Here is a 13749-nt window from a genome sequence, read left to right as displayed (position 1 = left end):
TGAAATCTGGGAAGTTTGGTATCAAACTTCTCAGCACAATAAATGCACACTGATGCCAGTGTGGGCTTTATTGAAAAATGCACACAGAGGGCATTTTAGAGATGCCCCCTGTATACCAGTCCAATTCCTAGTGTTAGGCTGATCAGTTCCTGCCAGCCTGCCACAACCAGACGGGTTTCTGGCCACATGGGGTGAGTGCCTTTGCCACTCTGTGGCCAGGACAAAGCCTGCACTGGGTGGAGGTGCTTCTCACCTCCCCCTGCAGTAACTGTAACACCTGGTGGTGAGCCTCAAAGGCTCATGCCTGTTGTTACAGCGCCCCAGGGCACCCCAGCTAGTGGAGATGCCCGCCCCTACGGACACAGCCCCCACTTTTGGCGGCAAGTCCGGAGGAGATAATGAGAAAAACAAGGAGGAGTCACCCTCCAGTCAGGACAGCCGCTAAGGTGTCCTGAGCTGAGGTGACACCTGCCTTAAGAAATCATCCATCTTGGTTTTGGAGGATTCCCCCAATAGGAATAGGGATGTGCCCCCTACCCTCAGGGAGAAGGCACAATGTTACTGCCCCCAGACCTAAACACACCCCTAAATTCAGTATTTAGTGGCAACCCTGAACCCATGAAATCAGATTCCTGCAATCTAAAACAAGAAGGACTGCTGACCTGAAAGTCCAGCAGAGACTACGGAGACGACAACTGACTCGGCCCCAGCCCTACCGACCTGTCTCCAGACTCAAAGAACCTGTGTAGCGACGCAGGACTCAGAGGACTGACCTGCACCTAAAGGACCAAGAACCTCCAGAGGACAGCGGCTCTGTCCAGAAACAGCAACAAAACAGCAACTTTAAAGAGACTATCACTTACCGCCAGAAGCGTGAGTCTTCACACTCTGCACCTGACGTCCCTGGCTTGAGTTCAGGACAAGAAACACTGCAGAGAGGAATTCAAGACCCAACCACGAGATGCCAGAAAAATCCACAGCATGTGAATCCAGAAAAGATTCACGTTGCAGAACTTAATCATCAAACGGTTGTCACATTCAGCTTTTTATCTCTAAAATGCATTCTATATAGAAAGCAATCCCTTTTTAGAATCGTTCGATCTAGTGGCAAAGTCAGCAGATCTGGCTTTAATGTGTTACGCAGCATGTGTGTATCCAATGCCTTCAAGCAGCATTTGAGCATGCCTGTATTTGCATGTGTTAGCACATTAAAGCTAGATCTGTAGACTTTGGCAATGCTTGCTATTCAATTGAATCTATTAGATATAAATGGTAAAGTTCATTGTTTTCCCAAACTGTGATATCCCTTCCATTTTTCATTGGTCACTAGTGAATACATGCTTACTATGTTATGCAAACCTTTGCCTTGGCTGTAAGTTCTTTACTTACTAACTCTTTGGCACTGTGCTTAGGACTGCATCCTCAGCACCACTGATAGGGTTAAGCTCCTCCTCAGCCTGCCCTACCCAAGAGTAATTCATGTAGGCTATTGCACTGCCTGTCACTGAGAACAACTGCATTTAGGTCGTTAAGGGAGCTATGGCAGCTTAGCTAAAGTGGGTTGTAGGAATGACTAATCTGCCAAACTGAGGTCAAATTTGAGCAAGTGCAAACAAAATCAGGAGTCATGATTTTCTTTTCTTTAAACAAATGCTTCTGTGTGTGGAAATGTAAGAACGGGGTGTGATACGAGGAAATATGGCGCTCACGGTACCAGTAAGACAAAGTAAATGCCGGGGAACCACACAAGGGAAACACCCAACCCCACAGAGGTCAGAAACCTCAAATTACAAACAAAATGCACAATGGGGTAACCCCAAAGAGAAATATAAAGAACACCAGGTGTATAATTCACATACAATGGTTGTACAATTCAGTCCATGATGCAACCAGTATTTCTTCAGATTAATGAATTCAGTACAATTTGACTGGTCCAAAGTTTATTGCGCATGAGTAATCAGCAATCCACAGAATAATGAATTCCAGGTTTCAAGCCAATTTCTGATTCAAGCCAACACGTGTTTCGTCTTTGGGAATAATTTACATCCCTACACGACTTCTTCAGGGCTAGAAATCACAAACAACACACATGAGTAATGACCAATATGCTCAATCGTCATATTTACACCAAATTTGTGTCCACAAACCCAAAGGAAGGTAGATATTGGAAAGTGCACCCTAAGCATAGTAAGATAAAATTGAATAGAATAAGGCTACCCTCACAAAGAATCCACATGCCAATGTCCACAATCTTTAGACAGATAGAGGGAACTTATGTGTAACAGATACAAAACCACACATTAAGCCCATTGCTTAGATCAACAAACATGCAAACCACAGTGCTACCCCAAAAGGGAGGAAAAAGAAAAAAGCACAAAAAACAAACAACATACTATACACATTATAAAACACAATACCTTACCAATCCAATATTGTTCAACACACTAAATAGTAGTGTCAGGATAATCCAAGACCAACATATTATAATGTGGGATTTCTCCGAATAAAAAATCAATGACACTGGTGGTAAAGAAAAACTTGTAGAATTTTGTAATTTTATAAACTCTAACCATATGAATGTTAGATTCACATATCAATGTAGTGATGTGAAGATTGAATTCTTAGATGTTGAACTTTTTATTGTTGATCACAAAATTCACAGTCGACTCTTCCGAAAAACAACTGCTTGTAATTCCATCTTACATGCCAAAAGTGCTCATCCCAGACATCAAGTTGCATCAATCCCGTTTGGTGAGTTCTTGAGAGCACGACGCAACTGTAGTATAGACAATGAATTTTTTGCCCAAATAAATGACATGGAGATGAGATTTGCAACTCGTGGCTACTCAAGAAAAATTCTAAAGAAAGCACGACACAAAGCAAAATATTTAGATAGAAGTGTAACATTAAAACTTAAAGAACGTAAGGAGACTTTATCCGCATCTAATGTAGTGAGGCTCATTACTGACCATAATGATGCGTCCTTGATACTAAGAAAATTCATCATCAAACACTGGAATTTACTTTTGCAGGATGCATCACTCAAGGATATTGTATCAGAACAAGTATTGACATCTTTTCGCAGAGGTAAAACCCTCAGAACTTTTTTAAGTCCTAGCTTTACCACCATCTCCTCTAATAAAACTTGGTTATCCCAAAGATGGGTTGGCTTCTCTAAATGTGGTCTCTAAATCTGTTACACATAAGTTCCCTCTATCTGTCTAAAGATTGTGGACATTGGCATGTGGATTCTTTGTGAGGGTAGCCTTATTCTATTCAATTTTATCTTACTATGCTTGGGGTGCACTTTCCAATATCTACCTTCCTTTGGGTTTGTGGACACAAATTTGGTGTAAATATGACGATTGAGCATATTGGTCATTACTCATGTGTGTTGTTTGTGATTTCTAGCCCTGAAGAAGTCGTGTAGGGATGTAAATTATTCCCAAAGACGAAACACGTGTTGGCTTGAATCAGAAATTGGCTTGAAACCTGGAATTCATTATTCTGTGGATTGCTGATTACTCATGCGCAATAAACTTTGGACCAGTCAAATTGTACTGAATTCATTAATCTGAAGAAATACTGGTTGCATCATGGACTGAATTGTACAACCATTGTATGTGAATTATACACCTGGTGTTCTTTATATTTCTCTTTGGGGTTACCCCATTGTGCATTTTGCTTCTGTGTGTGTCTTTTTCCAAATATTACCTTAAATCCAGGCAGACCATCAAGCCCAAAAACTCCAGGCAAGCCTTGCTCTCCCTGTAATAGAAAAACACATTAAGTAAATATTCCTTGTGTGGCCAATCTAGCAAAACTGATGTGTTCACTTTTAAGACTGTTTGCAGAGTTTCTTGCTCTGATCGTGGTGCAAAAGATGCAACCATGTTATGGATGCAAAGCAATGTACAGATGTACCACTGTCTGAGCATGGCACAATATAACAAACATTATTATTTTTCATACTTTTTTGCAGTCTAACTTATAAAGGAGGAAAGCAAAGTTAAGTACAATACAATACAATGCAATACAAAAACAGCCAACATGTGCAAACCACCAAAGGAAACTTACATTTGGGAATCAAAGGAGCAGATCACTACTATGTAGTACATTCAGTCAAAGATACTTAACACCAGAGTAACCAAAACTTTCTAATCTTCTATAAAAAGAAAGTAAAGTTCTTGAAGATTCTTTAAAGTTTATTTTTCTTTAAAAAAGATAGCTCTAATAAACAAAGTTATCTCCCCTGGTTAACAGTTTCAATAAAATGTCACTGAAAGAAAACATCATGAGGAAGTCGTCTAAGCTTAGACTTGTAGTTTTCACTTGTATGAAATACATAGTGAAAAATAAGTAAAGGCAAAGCTTTACAAAACTGATTTACGCAGCGGGATATCCCAGAGCCTATAGGGCCACCAGAGACTTGAGTTCTAATACTTATGACACTCTAGAATGACCAGGTAGTAAAGGGGGCCTAGGACTAGTTTCACATCGTGTGAAGGCCTCAGCTGGAACATGACCCAAGCTGTTAGATTAGGAGTTATCTGCAACAGACCAATGCGTACAGTATGGGGTCGCTGCATGTGTAAAATACATTTCCCCCTCGATTTGCATCTGTGCTACTGATTTTTCATTCAGAAATAAGTGTGTCTATATTGTTGAGAAAATTGAATTCCCTGAGGTTTTACAGAAGTACAACTTGAAGCCTGTGGCAGTTTGTAGTATACTTCTAGCAACTCAAACTCATGAATTTGCATGAAACCAAGGTCATAGACATGGAAATTCGAGCATTTTCTGTCAGAACAGGGCCGCTGGTAGTCCCTTGGTGTTACTTTGGTTGCTGAAAGCTAAATATTTAATTGACAAACCTCTCTGACCATCACTCTGAAGATTCCTGTTTAGAGGTTGTACGACAATATGGGGAATAAAAGATCGTTACAAAGGACGAAATTGGCTTTCTTCAGGAGCGTAAACATAAAGTGCCAGATGTACCAAAGGATTTTACCCATTCTGTGTCTATGGGAAAAAGCTTTCGTACATATGGCCCAAACTCTTCTGTTTTGGAACACATAGCTGGAAGTTGGGTGTTAGTTGTAATCCTTTTGGTGAATAAATAAAAAATATAATGGCTGGTAAACCTCCAATTTAAATAGTGAATGGGTAAGAAACAGGAGGCCTTATGTTCATACAATACATTCTGTAAAAGTGGTCGCTATTTGCACAACAACTTTTACCATAGGCATTTTTTTTCCTAACCAACATCTGTTCAAACATGTTGGTTTGCAAAACTGCCCCCATGAATCACTGCCATCACAGGGATGGTGGCCTGCTATGGTCTGTGATTGCTTTTAACTAGAGCAATATTATTTTTTGACCTCATCCTGGGATGTGTTTAACAAGAAAAAGTTTCTAAAACTATTTTTTACGAGTAAGCATTGGTCCCAGGGACCACTGCCTTATCCTACATTTTATTTACAACATTCACAAAGGGGAAGGAGTCCTATGAGAGCCCTTTCCGTTTGTGAAATGGTTACCACCTTCTTTGAGGTGATGATAACCTATCAATGATTTGCGACCACAATTACAATCACCACCATTGGAATATACCAAACAAAATCGCAAACCTATTTTGTGATTTGTAACAAGTTACCCAATTACAATTTGGGTTTTGGACATACCCAAAAGCTATTTTGCGATCACAAAGTCTCTGATTTAGCAAATCAGAGCGTTTGCAACTGCAAAATAGTTTTGAACATAAGGCCCAAGGTGACGAAACGCCTTACAAAAATAATAAAATGAGTTCATACCTAGTTGAAGAGGAGGAAGATTAGGAGTGAGGGGCAAAACAAAGTAGCTATGAGCATCACATTTGCTAACAGCCATCCCTCCCTGAATTAGGAAAAAAAACTTAGAATTTCTCCCTACAAGATAGTCATAGCAAAGGAAAGGAAAAACATCAAGTCATCACTGGATCAAGTAGTTCCTTTTTGACAAAGTGTGGTCATTTGCTCTACAGTGGTACAAGTGATGTCACGTAAGACTCGGGAGTTGCGGCTGGTGGTATGATTACTGTGAACACTGACTGGAGTTTGTAACACTGTCCCTGTTGTTGCTGTCTTGTTAAAAGACTCAAACAAACACAAATGATGGACGGAATGCGAAACCAATCAAACATTCACCCCCAGTCACAGATATGGGTTTAATCCATCAATTCTTTTGCTCACCATGCCACCCCAGTTTGGACCTAGCCATATGCAAATCAGTCTTGACACTGTTCCCCATGGGAACAGTCCAGCCCGAACTGCCAGGCCAGGTACTCCCAGGACCAGAAACAAGCATCCTGGGACCAGTTTCAGGGTATCACCCTTCATCAGCCAGGCTAGCGTGAATTTGTTAAAAGACTCCCAATGACTTGTGCTGGATCCAAGGGCCTCTTTTTTCTGATAAAAACCAGAATACATTAGTCTGGCTTTTAGGCCCCGAGGCCATGACCTCTAGAGAGAGCCACATGCCTGGGCGATGGACAGGTGGGGGTAAATGATCACTGACTGAGTCATAACATTCTTCCAAAGATAAGCTAGTTTGGAGCTTCTCCTTAGAAAACCACACCTCTTCAGCTAACCTGTAAATGCCCATTTATGTCAGTGTTTTTGGCTTGACAAAATGACAACATTTTATATTTATTAGACAAAGGTCTGACAACAGATAGTGCATACACTCATCATGCCACCTATCATGAAGTGGGGCAAAAACAATCTCCTGCTTGATACACCTCACCTGAATAGGAAACAACAAAGTACTCTATCCATGGCCTTCTGGGTAATGCACCAAGGATTTGGGATGCCTTCACTGCTCATGCATGCAGCGCTACCTATCTCACTACTTTCACGTGACCACGTAAAACCATACTCACTGAGGAACACACTAACTCATGGGGAACATTTCTTTCCTTCTACTACATGATTTCCACTCTGTTTCAACTAACGATTGTGAACATAAGTTGCCTTGATTTTACATGCATTTTGTTAAATGTGTGCTAGTCTAGATTTTATTTTTACAGTAGACCACGGCTATCGAAACTACTTAAAGTGATCTATCCATTTCAAGCAATGTATATCAACTCAACAAACGACATGCATCTTGTTTATTGCTAACGATTGTTCTATTGTCTATTTTGAATTCTGTACAGAGACACTACCTCTTTTAATCTATCTATCAGATAAACACAGGGATGAGTGAATGACGCTAATCATTTCCTCAAACATGATAAAAAAAGGATGGCAGGCTGGAGGATGATTCTGCGTTTGCTGTTCTTACAGAATAGGCACAATATTACACTGTAGTGTTCCTAGTCCACCACGAGGTGGCAGAAGATACTCCTAAGTGAGTGTAAGAAACGTCAAATCTTGGTTTGCATTGGTTGTTCTTTTCAGCCACTGTTTGGGCCTTTGGTATAAAGGTACTATGAGATCCAGAGGCTGGGATTCTTTGCAATTGCAACATAGCTTTTGGGTGTTCACAATGGCCCAACTTGTAATTTGGTAACTCATTTTTTTCCAAACAGATCCTATTTTTCTTTAAGGAAAATCTGCACTTAGAAACAATGATTGCTCTATTGAAAAGCAATCACAGACTGCAGCAGGCCACTATCCCTGTAATGACAGTGAATCATAGTGGGTAGCAATTTGCAATGTACCTCCTTTATATTAATGAGGTAGGTCGAATTGCAATACACAACTTATTAGTACATAGGTCGGTTTGCAAAATATTAATGCATTTGGTCAAAGTCAGTAGGCAAACTGGGACCCCTTTCATGGAATGCATACTTAGTGCATAAGGAACACCAGCGAAAACACTATGGGTCTGATTTAGAGGTAGGCGTATGCGGGATTCTGTCCACAGAATTACAAATGCAATATAAACCATTGTACTTGTAACACGTAAAAAGGTAGTATACAAACTGCCAAACTCCTAATCAGGCCCTGTGTAACAGCAGAGCCCTCTAGGCATTGTGGCTTCTTAAAAAGGGTTCACGGGAGACGCCATCAGCCAGGGGTGCTACTGCAGACCAACTATGGCCTATGCATACAAACGGTCCCAAGTAACAGCCATATAAAAGAAATGATCAATTTAACATTTACAGCACATTATTGAAGAGTCACCGGTTTGCTCTTGAATTGCTTTCAAATCTCTGTGTTGAACCCTATGTGAAATTAGATTCAACTGTGGCCTCTATACAGAAAAGACATGGAAAAGTACTCCTAGATTCAGATTAGCTCCATCCATCCTACTGCTAGAGAAAGAGATGTGTTATGCTGCGAGCACCTATCTTGGTTCGATGTCTCAATTTTGGGTTATTTATTCACTGAGTTTAATGACCCAGGGTAGTTAATCTCTGAGTGAATTATTATAGGAGATTATTTTATTTATGGTTATTTTAAAAAAATACGGGTTAATTGTTTCTTTAATTCTTAATGTAATTACTTATAACGGTAAATTCTGTAAAGAGACGAGTCCCCCCCCTCTTCTCTTAACAGAATAACCCTTTACATTTATAATTTTCACCCTTGCCTCAATCCTTGTCACACCTTAATTGCTATCGGTAAGCTTATCCCTTACTACTTTCCTTTATTCTATCTGATTTTTTTCATCATACGTTACTGACTTCCCGGTTGTTCCCCTAATCTCACCTCCCTTGCTAGAAACTTTTCCAGCCTACTTTGAAAAAATATATATACACGTAACACGTCATCACAAAGGCTGTAAGCGGGCTGCGACAATAAATACAGGATGAATAGTTCACCAGATAAAATGTTAGGCAGTACCTTCTTTCCTGGCAGGCCGTAAACTCCATCGAATCCAGGTAGCCCCTAAGAAAAAGACCATTAACAGAAAACGGTGATCAGACTTTAAAACATTTGTAGCGCCTTAAAGTGTCAACAATGCTATCTTCCAATAGCTTCACAGCTTTTCTGCATTTAAACAAATACACTGGGTTGGTGAGTAGGAGCTGGCGAGGTAGCGCCATGTGTGCTAGGGAGGAGGAGCTTGGGATGTCTGCTTGAGGTACAGGTGCAGTAGACTCCATGTCTTGGAAGGGGAGGCGGGCGGCAGGGATGAGTCTGAGTCTCACCCACATCATCTGAAGACTAAGTCGTGTTTTAAAGTAAAGCAGAAAGAGTGCTGTTTTAGTAATCCCATTTTCAGTAGGTTCTAAAATCTGTTTGATTAGACTGCTTCCAGTAGGATGGATTAAAAGGGTCCAGGCCCTAGGCCCCCCTACTGTAAGGATCCTGCCCCCCTTTTTTGCCACTTAACCTGGGGCTGGCAAAATGTCTCAAAGCTGCACAATCAGCGACTCCTGGATGATGTCTAGTTGGAGGCCCATTTCTTGTGGTATCCTGTGTCTTTGCTCCAACTGGCCTTGTTGTGGCGTAGAAGGCCCAGGGTCAAACCTATCCCATTAAGGTGGGTTCCTAATGCTGTTTTATTTAACATTCAGAATTGCTTATTTGATACTCACTGCAGTCTGCCAATGTGCTTTCAAGGACAGGATGTGATACTCCAGACATACCTCGAGCAGAGATTTCATGGGTTCTACTTTGTAGGAATGCTACCTGGCTTTACGCCAAGGATAATGTGAGCTTAATACACTTCCTTCTGTAATTGATTTATGGGATTAAGGGGGTGAAGGCTCTCTGCTAACATCATCAGGCTCTCTCTAGGTTTTAACATCCCCTACCCAGTACCAGACCTTTGTTTTGGCGCCATTCAAGCAGGTAGGGGTAGATTTCCTCCATCATGAAGCAGACAGGATCCAGCCTGAATCCCTCATTACTTTTCCAACCAGAAGTAGACTTGATTGTAATAAGTATATAATGCTGTTGAATAGCGTATGCAAATGGGAGTATTTAGATGTTGAGCTGCGAAGGTGACTTGGACTAACTGGGGTAAATTGTGTGAAACCTTAAACTGAGTGTCATCTCTGTCCAAACTCAGTTTTGTCGGCTGAGGTTTTAGAGGAAACTTTGACTCTAATCTAGGGCAGAACGAGAGATTGCTGCTCACTGTCTGGGCCATATGAAATAATTGTCATGGAGAATACTGAAGCTGAGTTACAACCTTCTACAAGGGAGATGAGGACATTACCTTGAAAGCCTGCAGGAGCAGGCTCCGTACCTCTGAAGTGTCTGAAACTCACTAGAGATCGTGGGGTCAGTTGGCCTATTCTAAAATCTTGTGGCTATCTGGTTACTGCTTTGCTAGATGTTTGCTAAAATACATCTGCAATAGTCATAGTTGGATAACTGCTTGGGTTTTCTGCAATTTCCTTGAGGTATGGCTAATATACATGTTTTAAGAGGCTGAATCCGCATACTCATGTCCCCTTTGACGTGAAGTTGAGAAGATGTCCTTGACACATGAAGTTGGAGTATGTGACTCTAGTCTGCGAGCAAGTTAGACAAAAGGAGACTGACTGGGATTATATGGCATGGCATCACACATTCTAGATTATTCACATTATGAATGTCACTAACTAATTCTCTCTTGTTTAGTTTTGTGAATGAGTCAGTTGGAGTAGAAAACTATTTATGCTGGCTGTTTTAATCTACCCCATCCCACTTATTTGCGCCATGTCTTACCTATGTTAGTACCGAAACATATTCATCAGAATTCAAGATTACTGCCTGTTTGCCTTTTAAACCATTTGTTGAGACTTCGGATCTGATTTTGCCCCTTTTGGTGAGATGAGGGACGTTGTCAGGTGTTTCAGCTATGTTGAGGTGGTGATCTTGCAGCAGTTCCACTTTACTTTCAATAGGACTTATGTAAACTATATTTGATAGTGTTCTGATAGTAAACCCTGCATACTCTTTTCATATATCTTATTGGGAATTGGTGGGCCTGGTTTCTGCATAGATTTAGGGGTTCTGCTAGATACGTGATAAACTAGGCCCCACATGTACCCAGCAGTGTGCGTAGGCTCTTTCAACAATTGCTAAAACCCTAAGGCTTCCAGGCACTCGATTAGGTCTGATGCTTGTCTGTACTTGAGATATCAAGTCAATGTTTTGGAAATCCTGCCCACAGTTTATGAGTGCCATAATAGTTTAATAGATGTATCCTAAAATGAGTAATTATATCCTGGTGTGTATGCTGTAAAGAAAATGGTGGCATTGACTCTGCACCTGTAGGTATCATACTGTAAGGAAATACACTGTGTGGCAGGGACCTTCATCCAGCTTTTGGGCACATTCTTCCACCACCCCCTTTCCTCCTCTCTTAGACCTTGTGTTTATGGGGCACAGGGTCTAGTATGATACTGTTCTAGACAAATCAAACTGTCACAAACTTGGCACTTATTTCCAGTAATTATATATACACTGATCAGTCTAACTTTAAATGAATTCAAGTGGATGTATTAGAATGAAATGACTACTAGATTTTTTGTTCTAATGGATCATCTGAGGGATATTTTGTGGCTCTGATTTTTGCAAACTCATTGAGTCCAAGGTCTTGGGGATCATACTTCAGCAGCCTCTAGGGATGCATCCTCGTGGTTTCACTGTTTGGATTGGTGCCTCACTGTGGCCTTTATAATGTGGCCCATGACCACCTGTACTTCTAGGTCCTGGCAGTCTCTGCATCACTTAGATCCTTCTGGGAGTGGTCTGCTAGGGGCGTTGGGGTCGGTGAGGAGGCACCTTAATTCTGTATGTAGCTGGTGCAGTTGCATGGAGTAAGCCCGCCCATCATCAATCACCCCCAGACGCATGGGCTCCTAGGAGGCAGACTATAAATTCAAGTATGACTAGCATCATGCCACTCAGAACCTGGAAGAGTTCTTTCCTAGTATCTCTTGCGACTGCTACAGATGCTGTGGAGGGCAGGGAGATGTTAAACAGAAATGCTGGAAGTTTCTAAAGATGATCATATTTTGGAAGGCTGTGCTGAGTGTCATCTAAAGGATTTGTGGCTGCATTCCTGGAGGCTTTGTGTCTAGTTCTCTTGGGTATCAAGAGTCAGATCTTGAAAAGCGTGATCCACGCTGATCAAAAACCATTTTGACATGCAATGACAATCAGCCAGGTGGCATCTGGTGCATGGAAAGATGCGAGGTGGTAAACCAGGGCATGTGGTTTCAGGATATGTGCCACACACTAGCTGTGGATCAGATCACCTAGTCCTTGATCAATGACAAGAGGTTGTTTCAATGTGGCAGAAGGTCCTGAATTTCATGGCACAGGGTGAAGCTGCTCTGTCGAGTCAATTATGCAGAGAATGTCAAAGATATCTTTACAGTATATTGGGAGAGTCACTGTGTGAAGCTGTGGAAGTGCACCAGAGAAGGAAAACTCAATAAGGAAATCTCTATCTAGGAATGAGTTGGTCCTTAGTAAACCAAGGGAAAGGGATTTTGTGAGTATAGTCGGACACTGTAAACTATATTTACAAATGGCCCTTGAGTTTTAGTACTGTTACCTTTACAGTACCATGGGTAACAACAATGAAGTGTGGGATTAGGAGTTGTGTATGTACCGCACTGTCGGAGGGTCTCAGACAGATATTGGGCCTGTAACATTATGCTGCGAAAGAACATGCAAACTACATGGCTGAATTATTTGGCTGCTGTCCAAGCTGTTGAAAACAGATTTAGTGCATACCCGACTTCCCGGCAAACCAAGGATTCCTTTTTCACCTGCTTCTCCAACACCTTCGAGGCCCTGCAGGCAGAGAAGAAGGAGATACCAGAGTGAGGCGGTCACAGAGAGACAAACTACGTGGCACACAGGAGTAGAAACAGAGCGCAGTACAACAGTGAGAAGCAGACGCACGCATGGTTTGTACCACAGGCCATCAGCTTTGTTCATTCTTCTTTTCCTGGGCTCATCTTCGGTTCTGGTGATCCTTTTAGCTTAATGTCCACTGTAAGCTTACAAGGAGAACACTGGCCTTTTCAGGGTCAGGGCTGTTAAACTTTGATGCCCAAAAATTATCACGGTTTACAGGTCACAAAATGCAGCCGGCCAGCAAAACACAAAGTACACATTTCACGGGAGAGCTAAGGGACCACTGCAAACATAAAATGCATCACGATAGTGTCTACAGAAGTACAAATGATTTGACAAGATCCAAAGATAATTTAAACAGCAGAAATAGGACACTTTCAAATTCAAACACATTAGGGTATAGAAAACAATGGTGCGCGTTTTACTGCTTTTAAATGTAATTAAAACCGAACATTCTAAACTTGCCCACATTGGACACGGATGGGCCAATCTAGTGAATCTAGCAAATGCCTCAACACTGAAGCAAACATCTTCAACACAAAGTGGTATCCTGGGATCCTTATTGTTGGTGATTGGTGAGTAAGAAGTGAGCCTTTTCTCTTTTGAATAGATAGCTCTTTAAAATGCTGCTGCCTGTCACTAGCAGGCTTATTAGTTTGTTTGTTACCTACTGATCAGGAAGTTTGCACAAAATCATCACAGCTTGTTTATTTCCAAAATAACAGCAGTCTTAGTAACGTGAAAGCCACACTTAATATCAGTCACAGCCCTTTATATCTCTCTTCATGCCCTGCTTTTAGGGAACAGTATAATCATCCCGGCTTAATCTTTCTGCCCTGTGGCCCCCAACAACCTAAGATTCATTTCAGTTAATTAAAAAAGTATAGTCATCTATGACAGTTTGTAAATGGCTGAAAAAGCTGAAGATGTAGTCCATGTTTTAACGAAGAGG

At 41.3% G+C, this 13749-nt stretch overlaps 1 protein-coding gene across 2 annotated transcripts in view; it reads right to left on the bottom strand.

Annotated features, from left to right (window-relative positions):
- COL4A6 (collagen type IV alpha 6 chain) overlaps positions 1-13749 on the bottom strand; it is an 823409-nt gene that overhangs the window by 425787 nt on the left and 383873 nt on the right. For both annotated transcript variants that reach the window (XM_069211616.1, XM_069211626.1), the window contains exons 15-17: positions 12672-12731; positions 8832-8876; positions 3715-3768 (exon numbers count right to left, since the gene is read on the bottom strand). In XM_069211616.1, the coding sequence (XP_069067717.1) occupies positions 3715-3768; positions 8832-8876; positions 12672-12731 (159 nt within the window). The remainder of the gene's footprint in view (positions 1-3714; positions 3769-8831; positions 8877-12671; positions 12732-13749) is intronic.

The sequence above is a fragment of the Pleurodeles waltl genome, chromosome 2_1, assembly GCF_031143425.1.
Source record: "Pleurodeles waltl isolate 20211129_DDA chromosome 2_1, aPleWal1.hap1.20221129, whole genome shotgun sequence".
In the NCBI taxonomy this organism is placed as follows: Eukaryota; Metazoa; Chordata; class Amphibia; order Caudata; family Salamandridae; genus Pleurodeles; species Pleurodeles waltl.
This window is presented reverse-complemented; position numbering and strand designations above follow the sequence as displayed.